This window comes from Anastrepha ludens, chromosome 2, assembly GCF_028408465.1.
Source record: "Anastrepha ludens isolate Willacy chromosome 2, idAnaLude1.1, whole genome shotgun sequence".
Lineage (NCBI taxonomy): Eukaryota > Metazoa > Arthropoda > Insecta > Diptera > Tephritidae > Anastrepha > Anastrepha ludens.
In genome coordinates this window covers 123,131,459-123,141,991 of record NC_071498.1, presented here as the reverse complement: position 1 = coordinate 123,141,991, position 10,533 = coordinate 123,131,459, and the positions used below count along the sequence as shown (strand labels likewise).

Below are 10,533 nucleotides of genomic sequence, written 5' to 3'. Positions count from 1 at the left end.
GAATATTTTTTATGTAGGAATATACTCGGAGGTATGCTATTGCCGAGGGGCAATCCACAGTGAATTTAGAATCCGAGCCCTACCGAATGGCAGTCACGAAAAAGCCTCTGTGGTCACGGATATCTTTCATTTAACCCAACAGGTTCATCAACACTAACACCAACAACCTTACGCGATATATATATGATAAATATGTAATTATAATATAATGTATATATAATTGGCGCTTACACCATTTAGTGTGTATTTGGCCGAGCTCCTCCACCTACATGTGTGTGGTGTGCGTCTATGTTTCCACAAATGCAGGAACCTAGAGTTTTATGCGGCATCACAACAGCAGATGGATATTTACGAAGAGCTTTTTTCACGGTAGAAATGCACCCGAAGGTTTGTCATTTCCCGCCGAGAGGCCACCGCTATTAGAAAAACTTGTTCTATCATTTGATGTTTCACGCCCGGGGTTTCGAACCCTGGTACTACTGGCATTAGTAGTCACGCACCTACCCATTCGATTACAGCGGCCGCCCAGGATATAAAAACTCCTCCTCCTATTTGTTGCGTGCGACTTGATATGGTTCCACAAATGGGTATCTGAAGCTCAGTTTATTTTTTTAACAATGTCTTCTTTTCACAGCTGTACCAATTGAATGCCATTTTTCGAAAGATTATAAGATGAAAATCTACAATTTACTAAAATGGGTTCGACATCGCTCAAAAATCGTACATAAAAAATTAAAATCTACTTCTAAAATTGTGTATTTATGAAAACGACATTTCGTAAAATTGTATTTTGTTTTATGTTGAATCGCCCAACAGAGCGGAATAAGAAATGTATTAAATTGGCATTCTTCGCCCCGGGGATTTTGTGATCTAGTGGTGTATTTGGACCTCTCTTGTTCGAAAATGCAGCTGAAAACCCCATGACCGTCAAAGTTTTTTGGCCTATTGCTGATAGTATGCATATTAACGACATGGATAGGTCGTTCCAACAATACGGTGCGAGGTGCCACACAACCAACAAAAATTCAACTCATTGCGTACGAAACTCCCACGAGTAATAATTTCACAACAACTTTGATTCATTTTTTGTAGTGTTATCTCAAAGGCAAGGCGTATTCATTAAAGGTGGTGGAACTAGAGCAACAACAATATTTTGTACGTTTGATTGTCAAAGGAAAGTATTGGTAAAGGTGAAAAGAAAAAATTATTCGCCTTGTTTCATTCTGTGCTGGCACCCACATGGCGAGAGAAAAAAAAAAAAAACAATTCAGCTGTGTTACCGATACCACCTGTAAAAAATTTGCTTTGTCTCAAAGGTAAAGGTTCTGTGGATGAAGCAAAAACAATTGAAACTTTGAACATTTGAAACTCAGCAACATTTGTAAGTGAAAGTATACGCGGGAAACATTTCTAAAATGTGATTTATCACTCCGATTATTAATTATTTTCATTTTCAGCAGCTCACTTTTTTAGGTTCCGAATACGTCATCCTTTAAGACTACATAGCTCAATCCAATTGAAAGTAATTGCTTTATGCCAATATGGAGAGTATAAAAACTCGCTGGAAAGCCTCGAGATATTTGCTTTTCTAGACCTTTGAGTTCCGCGAGGAACCTATTGAAGAACAGCTCATTTAACCTAATCCTTAACAATACAAGCATAGAGCACCATTGAAAATACAGAAAGGAAATTTCTCAATCTCAATAAATTTGGGTTTATTACATTGGCACGGAAGGCTGCAGGCAATTAAATTTCTACTGTGTGTGGACAAATCACGATACGTGTGCCAACCAGCACTCTCTTCCTGTCATCTAGTTTCATCGACCCAATATTGTTCGCATGCAATAAATTTCAAGTTTCAAGTGTTTGCCAGTTTAATTAGTTAAATTTTATTACGTTTAGCTATTCGCTAGCAGCCAATCTCTACTTCAAAATTTTTACAATAATTTATCACCAGTTTATAAATAACTTGAAAGCCCCACCAAAGCACCGAAGTATCAGAATATGCATACAATACTCACTGGTTCACATATACGCTTGATTTTATGAACTATTGGATTTTGAGTGATGATACATACGCACACATCTGTGTACAATGACGGGTAATCTGCTGAAATTAAAACTATAGGAACAAATAGCCCGTTATTTAGAGTGAGATGCCTTTAATAAACTCATCGAAGAGGCTAACGAAAATTGTACGGCGGATGAAATGTTGGTATTTGATTAATGCAGAGAGCAAAAACGAGGATTGCAATTTCTGTTTATTTTTCTGGCAATCCTCGATTTACAAAAAAAAGAGACACACGATTTACCCAAAAATGACTGTAGCACCGCCCATTTTTCCCAACTTGATTTCGTGCTATTTCCTTTCTGGGCTAATCATTTGTACAAATTAATAATTTTGTAATTTGTAATTTGTAATTTTGCTTTAACAGATTTAACGGATATATTGGTTATTTTTTAGCAGCATGAGAATCGATGTCGATAACTATAGTTTGACAGCTGAGAATGCCAAACTGTGTTGACATCTCTGTTCCGCAAAGTTTGGCAATTTCATCATGAATCGCTTAACGCCAGCACACTTTCGAAGAGAAGACGCCGAAATGTCGATTCGGGCCCGTTCTCAACTTATTGGCCTTTGTCCTTCGACTAAGTCGAAAATTTTACGTAAGGATTTTGGTCCATAAAATACGGCCTGTGCAAGAATTGAAGCCAAATGACCATCATTTGCGTCGCATTTTTGCTGATTATGTTCATTTAGATTTATTATTCGGATTTATTGGAAAAAGTAGTCAACAATTAGACTGTTCGATGTAACTCCTAGCCACGGCGGACATATGCCGGATATCACATTCAAAAAAGAAATGCCATGAACTTATCCAGCAACTTTTTTCGCCTGTGAACAACTGCTCCAGTGGCAAAAAATGAAGGGTTTTCTTCATCGCATCGTAACGGGCGATGAAAAATGGATTCGCTGCGAAGGTTATGCTATGTATTTGGTGAGACCAAGTTGATGCTATTTATTATAAACTGTTAAAACCAAGCGACACCATCACTGTTGATCGGTATCAACTCCAAAATGATCCAATTGAACCGAGCACTGCACGAGAAGCGGCCGCAATACGCGGAGAAGCATGAAAAATTGATTCTACAGCGTGACAACGCTCGGCCTCACCTTGACAAACCCGTTAAAACCTATCTGGAAACACTGAAATGGGAAATCCCACCCCACCCGCCATATTCTCCAGATATTGTGCCGTCCGATTATCACCTGTTCCGATCGATGGGACATGGTCTAGCTGACCAGCAGTTCCATTCATATGAAGACATCAAAAAATGGCTTGATCCGTGGATAGCCTCAAAAGATGCACAGTTTTACCGCGACGGTATACGAGATCTACCAGAAAGTTTGGGAAAAGTTGTAGCCAGCGATGGGCAATACTTTCAATGATTCACTTGCAACCATTTTTCAGAAAAACGTTGTACTTTCATAAAAAAAACCGGGAAAACTTAATTGCGCACCTCATATATAATTGGCGCGTACACCCTTTCTGTTGGTTTGGCCGAGATCCTACTCTTATTTGCGGCGTGCGCCTCCACAGTGGGTTTTTAATGATGCGCTTTTTCATGACAAAAATACACTCGGAGGTTTGCCATTGCCTGTCGAGGAGCGCCCGCTATTAGAAAACACTTTTTCTTCATTTTGGTGTTTCACCGAGATTCGAACCTACGTTCTCTCTGAACTCCGAATGGTAGTCACGCACCAACCCATTCGGTTACGGCGGCCAAAAGACCCTTTACATACATATATTTTAGTTCATAAGTATTATTTTCTTCTTCGTAATTTCTAATTTTAAAAGCACATTTCAAAATTAACTATTTTATTCATTTAGGTTAGGTTGACCTGGCTGGTTGAAAACCATCACATAGACCTATTGGTCCTTAGTGGTACCAGAGGTACCAGGTACGTTTCCTTGTAGTAGGTTTCTTGTAATAAGCCTGCGTCTTTTACGAATCTAAGTAAGCTCTGAAGCTCTGACTCCGAGAGATATTCTAACCTCTCATAATGTGCAGCTCCTTTCATTTGGGTTCTAGCCATTCAGGGAAAGAGCATAGCGGGTGTTCAAGGAACTTTGTAATTCCCATCTTGTATGTGTGTGCCGCTAACAAATTGTGGCCTGTCAGCATACCTACGATAGTTCTGTTTTCCTTTCTAGAGAGGGCTAGTACAAATCTAGAGTATTTGTCTGCATTCTGTGTACACATGATTTTCGCGGTTTAGCAAGTGGCTAGATTATTCCACCTCTTATCTATCCGTGTTTTCATGTCCGCAGCGATGTCATTGTAAATCGTATTTAAAGGTGTCAGTATTTCGCTTTCTTGTTCGTATTGTATGTAAACAGCGCTTTTGGCAATCTCATTTACAATTTCGTTTCCTGCAATGCCCTTATGTCCGGGTACTCAATAGATGTGTAACGGTCTGTCTGTGGCTAGTCTCTCTATGGCTTTCCTGGTCCTAAGAATGATTTTAGATGAAATTTCATTTGAGTTTATTGCCTTTATTGCCGCTTGACTGTCAACGTACATATTTATGTTGGAGTTGCTCGATGCCCTTACTAGTGCTATTTCTGCAGCCTTTCCTACTGCAAAGACTTCTGCTTGAAACATACTGCAATGGTCAGAGAGCTTAATTGGACGCCTGATGTCCAGCTCTGCGCAATAAATCCCTGCACCTACTCCGTCCATCATTTTCGAGCCGTCAGTAAATATATTAAGCGTATTGGAGCTAGGTTTCATACCTCTTTTCCACCCCTCTTCTTCTATTAGGTTTCGGAATCTCTTCCCCCAATTGTATTTCGGAGTCATATAGTCCTATTGAGCTATGTCCGATTTATTCATTTGCTTTTATTTATTTACTTTACGTATTATAAAAAAACCAGATTAAAAACGTTTGGTTTTTTTAGAACTGTGAACTTTGAACTGGCATAAAACTAAAAAAAAGACATATCTTTTTATTTTCTATAACTTGACAGAAAATTACTACGAAATATTTGCATACGCGTATTAAATGCTTTGATATGGCATTTGCAATCAATCAATATTTATTTATTGAAAAAGCAAAGAAAAGCAGAAGAGATAGATTAGATTACAAAGGCGTGAATATAATACCTTTAAACTTTAATCCAACCTTTTATAGTCGTCAAATGATAACGGTTGTAAATTCTGTTCATAATCTCTGCAATACTGTATCAAAGGATCATTGATTTCCGCCTTTACCTGTTGGGCGAAAATAAAATCCAAATGCCCCCATTTTGGGTCAGGCATTTCGTAGAATAGCCGCAAATTGGACAGATAAGGAGGTAGACGCTTCATATCATTCACTTTGACAGAACTATCACTCAAGCCGTAGTATATGTATGTATTGGCGGTGATCTTCTCCAAGGGATACTCTGGCGGTTCGGTTTGGTTATATTGCTTTCGATTCTTTTTGGTACCGAAGTCATATTGACGGAATTTGTTCGATACTTTGAGTTGAATAAAATGAATAGCTTGGTTAGTAGAAATGCCAGCCGGATGCGTTTCGGCCAATAGAGGCAGCAGCGTCTGCAGCAGAAAGTAATGTTATTTTGAGGTGAAACTTGCTGTTGCAATATGGTGTACTTACCGCATTAATATTTGACTGCTCATTCCCAGCCCACATTAAAAAGAGTGTTTGACAATATTTCGGATACGCCGGTTTGCCACCACAGGCAGCATTTAACAAACGTTGCACATAGGTATTATACGGTAAAAACGGTTGATTATCTAACAGATTTGTACCTGGACCAGGAGTGCCCACATATGGTGCGAGACCTTCCACGATGCCATCGGTTGCATTACCCATAAATACGGCAGGTGCCAAGGTGTGTCCAGTTTTTATCTTTGCATTGTATACCGGGCGCGATGAGAGCATAACAAAATAGACTGTGCCACCTTGTGAATGTCCAACATAATGTAAAGCACTTTCACCCGTCCGTTCGAGCACATAATCGATCGATTCGGGCATATCGATGGTGCCGATCTCGTGCCAACTGAACTTCCAAAAGTTCGGATGTTGGGTTGACAGCGCTGAGTGATTGCGTGAATAAATGTTGCCGCGCGCATTACCCAGCCAAACATCGAAACCAGCATCGGCGAAATTGTAGGCAATGGCATTATCTGGACCGTTAAGCAAGAAGCAATCGGAGCAGCCGAAGAGTCCGTGTTGTATGAAGACGACAGGTTTACTTGCATTCTGAGTACGCAGATGTGGCGAATGGGGTATGCGAAAGAGGTTGAGTATGTAGCCATCACTAGTCGTCACATAATGCGACTCAGCGGGATAGCCATGCTGACGAATGCGGTCGGCCTATAAAAAGGATTGATTGTGCCACTTATAGTAGACTGAGATTGCTATAATAACTGAACTCAAGTGATATATTAAACTGACCGATGTTTTGATAGGCTTAAAAGGTATATCAATGTAGGAATCTACGTGATGCAAATCCAAAGCGCTGCAAAGCGCGATCGACACACTTAAAACGAATGTTGACCGCAACATTACGACTATTTGCGAAAAATGCGACTAATTCGGCAAACGTTGGTTGTGAAATAAATTAGCGGTGGAACTAAACTACAGATTATTAATACAAGTGGCATTGACGTAACTCAAGAGCGTCTAATCTTATTGCAAAGGATAAGTGAGGATAAGCGAAATATTTTGCAAAGATTATACCTCACGTAGCTGACGCAAACGATTGCAAAATTACCCCCCACATTGTTTTGATACATTGATTATCAGATAGTCATAAATCCGCAACTATTAAGATTATAGCCAGCGCATACATTCACGTGATCGAAATTCTGCATATTGCACTTTTGGCATACGTAGGTATGTATGTACATACAAATGCGCTGGCCCGATCAAAGAGTTGAGTTGTAGTGCTCAAACAAGTACCAGCAACCTCGCAAAAGCAATAACCTTAAAAATGTAATAAAGATAAATTAAATACTCGAACTTCTACAAATACAAACGTATCACTTAAGAAAATTGTCCAACTGTTCTCCAATGCGACGCACCATCTTTGACGTCAAATTTGTTAATAAATTAAAAATTACAATAAAAATTCTATATAGCCCTCAAATCGAAATATGACTTTGTTTATAGATTTTATAATCTATTTATTCTGCAAGATCTATTTTATACATTTCAAAATAATCGTCTAACATTTTCCTCCGATTCCCGAAAGGGCAACTCAATATTTGAAACCCGAATTCAGTGCAAGCAGCGTTTTAAGTTGAGTCTCTCGAAGCAATGTCCCCAGAGTTGTCTTTGTAGCTTTTTAGCATAACCAAAAGGCACACCGAGCTAAATGAGTAGAATATTTCGGTTCTGGAACTATAAGAATTTAGTTTTTGTTCCAAAGGTGACGAAAACAAATTCAATATTAGGCGCCGAATTTTTGTGGTGCAAAAGTCAAGGGTGCCCCTTGATTATACTGTCTGTGTCAGAAGAAAAGAACCGGTTTTTTCTTGTAACTTCAAGATATATTTCGTTCTGCTTTTTGCTGCATAATAGTCCCACTGCAGGGCTACGACGCCAGTGCTAACTCACGTTAGTTAGTCAGTCGTTCGAAACTTTCCCGTAAACGCAACCAAACAAAAATGAGTGAGAAGTACGCGAAGCATTTTGAGGCGGTGTTTTATGCACGCATTTGAAAGGGCCGAAATTATCTTACGCCGCGGCTGCAAAAGTGATTAAAAAATCAAAAAATTTGTTGCTATGTGACATCAGCGGTATCAAGTGTACAACAATGTTGATGACTTTTTGGAGCGCGGCCTGAAGCGAGTGAGGACAAAAAAGCAGGATAAAGTGACGACGAGCTACGCGGAAAAGCTGGTTCAAAGCATGCCAAGAAGATGCCAGGCTATACTCGACAACGATAGAGACTACATAGCTTATTGAGTAATTGCGAATCGTAGTTTTGTACATACTTTCATGTTAAAGTTTTTTTAAATATATATCTTTTATACTTCATGAATAATCGCGGTTCCCTCCTAATTAGTGACTAGCTCCGTATTACTACCTTTATCTCGTGTGAAGATGATGTTGTTATTTTTTTTTTTTTTCCAAGTCAGATCCATTTAGTGAGGTCCAAGTATAGCAGCAAATCCTTTATCTCTATGTCTGAGATTTCTTTAATTTGCTGTAAGAAAGGCTTACCGAAGGATCGGAGTCGTGCCCTGGCTAGTCCCGGACATTCACATAAATAGTGGAACAGACTCTCCTTCGCCCCTTCCGATTGACAGCTTCTACAGATAGGATTGAAGGGTAGATTGAGTCTAGCTGCATGATCCCCTACTTTCCAATGTCCTGTAAGGGTTGCAGTGATACGTGAAATGTTTGGCCGAGAACATCCTAGGAGGTCATTCGTCCTTTGGATTTTGTATGACGGCCATGTGTTTTTTGTTGTAATACATGTAGGTATTTGCTTCCATCTTCTTTCGGCTAAAGCATGATAGTATGAAGCAATGGATGCTTTTATTGTGTTCAGTGGGGTGGAGACTGTCACCGCCTCTGCTATGTCTACTGCCGAGCCCTTTCTTGCTAGCTCTTCCGCTATCTCATTGCCCCGTATGTTCCTATGACCGGGAACCCATATCAGGGTAATTTCGAGCCAATGGCTGAGCAGTTTCAGCTCCTCTCTACACTGTAAGACCAGTTTGGATGAAATGTAGTTGGAGTCTAAGGCCTTAATAGCTGCTTGACTGTCTGAGAAGATAGCTACTCTTGCACCAACTTCCTTGTAGAGTTCTAGGGATTTGCATGCTTCTCTGATCGCTAAAAGTTCTGCCTGGAACACGGTGGCATAATCAGGAAGACGAATTGATTGAGATACGTTGAGTGGCTCCGAATGGAAGCCAGCTCCCACACCACAGCTCATCTTAGAACCATCGGTATAAATTTCGATATCGTGTCTTCCAATCACCTCTCCTTTGCTCCACTCGGCTCTCGGTGGAAAGCGTACCGTAAAGCCTTTCTTGAAGTTGAGGTCGGGGACTGTGTAGTCTGATCCGTTTGTGAGCAGCGGGGGTCCCTGTAGGAGGATCTTACTGTGACCGTACGGCCTTGTTGTCCAGTTTCCTATGTCTCTGAGTCTCACCGCGCTGCAAGTAGCTATTGTTTTAATGTGTAAATCTAATGGCAATAGATGTGTTAGTACATTGAGCGCTCCTGTAGTTAGGATACACGCTGTTCTTTGAATCTTGTTCAGCTTAGTTTTGTTGTATTTCCTTTCTGTTGCAGGCCACCAAACTAGTGCCGCATATGTTAGTATTGGCCTTACAATGGCTGTGTAGGACCAGTTGGATAATTTTGGTTGGAGATCCCATTTTTCCCCCAACATTCTCTTACACGTGTAAAGTGCTATATTCGCTTTCTTTACCCTGTACTCTACGTTGGACTTCCAGCTGAGTTTGGGGTCCAGGATAACCCCTAGGTATTTTGCCTGTTTGGTTAGCGTGAGGCAAACGCCGTTTAGTTTTGGGAGATTAAAGTTTGGCACCTTGGTTTTCTTGGTGAATAGCATCAGTTCAGTTTTACTCAGGTTTACACTTAAACCACAGTCCGTGGCCCAATTGCTGAGTAATACCAGAGCTCCTTCTATAATCTCACTGATTGTGGTTGGAAACATTCCTGAAACCATAAGCACTATGTCGTCCGCGTACGCCACCACTTTAATTCCCTTTTGGTTAAATTTGGTGAGGATGTTGTTGGCGACTAGTAACCACAGTAGAGGGGATAAGACTCCTCCCTGAGGGGTTCCCCTGTTGACAGAGCGTTTTATCGTGCTGCTGCCTACCTCACCTACCTAGTTTTGAGCATGTTCTCTATCCATTCGTTGAGACCTATGTCTAGCCTAACATGTTAAGAGACTCAATTATGGATCTTGTGGTAACATTGTTGAAGGCCCCCTCTATGTCGAGAAAAGCAACTAGTGAGTATTGCTTGTATTCTATGCTCCTCTCTGTGGATTTTCCTTTGAGATAGGCATGTTGAGATGGTGAAATCGTTGAGTCTGTAATCTTTTCCCTGAGATATACATCCAACAATCGCTCGAGCGTTTTGAGGATGAAGGAGGATAGGCTGATGGGTCTGAAATCTTTCGCTGTATCATGACCGCGTCTACCAGCTTTAGGGATAAATATCACTTTTACCCTCCTCCAGCTCTTTGGTATGTGCCCTAGCATAAGGCTTTTCCTGAAAAAGACCTCCAGCCAAGGAATCGTCGTTTCTCGAGTGTTCTACAGCATGGCTGGGAATATCCCATCTGGGCCGGCTGCCTTATATGGTTCAAAGTGTTTTATCGCCCATAGTATTCTATCTTGGGATACGATGTGGTTGATTATAATGGGTGATAGTTTGGATGTTTGAACACTGTCAGTATTGTTCTCAATATATTCTGTGTTGCCTGGGAAGTGTGTATTTGCCAGATGTTCTAGTGTGTCGGCTGA

The 10,533-nt window shown here is 40.5% G+C and overlaps 1 protein-coding gene across 1 annotated transcript; it reads right to left on the bottom strand.

Annotated features, from left to right (window-relative positions):
- Positions 1-5,064: 5,064 nt before the first annotated feature.
- Positions 5,065-6,622, bottom strand: LOC128859330 (lipase 3-like). The gene is made up of 3 exons (XM_054096281.1): positions 6,470-6,622; positions 5,666-6,388; positions 5,065-5,604 (listed from the first exon to the last, which is right to left on the bottom strand). The coding sequence occupies exons 1-3, from the start codon at positions 6,578-6,580 to the stop codon at positions 5,179-5,181; spliced, it is 1,260 nt and encodes a 419-aa protein (XP_053952256.1). The 5' UTR covers positions 6,581-6,622; the 3' UTR covers positions 5,065-5,178.
- Between the last annotated feature and the right edge of the window lie 3,911 nt (positions 6,623-10,533).

Bases quoted from the DNA above. Each gene is read 5' to 3' on its own strand.
- LOC128859330 (XM_054096281.1), bottom strand. From the start codon at position 6,580: ATGTTGCGGTCAACATTCGTTTTAAGTGTGTCGATCGCGCTTTGCAGC. The intron at 6,389-6,469 runs GTCAGTTTAATA...TCCTTTTTATAG, and splicing joins TTAAGCCTATCAAAACATCG to GCCGACCGCATTCGTCAGCA. The intron at 5,605-5,665 runs GTAAGTACACCA...TTTCTGCTGCAG, and splicing joins AGCAGTCAAATATTAATGCG to ACGCTGCTGCCTCTATTGGC.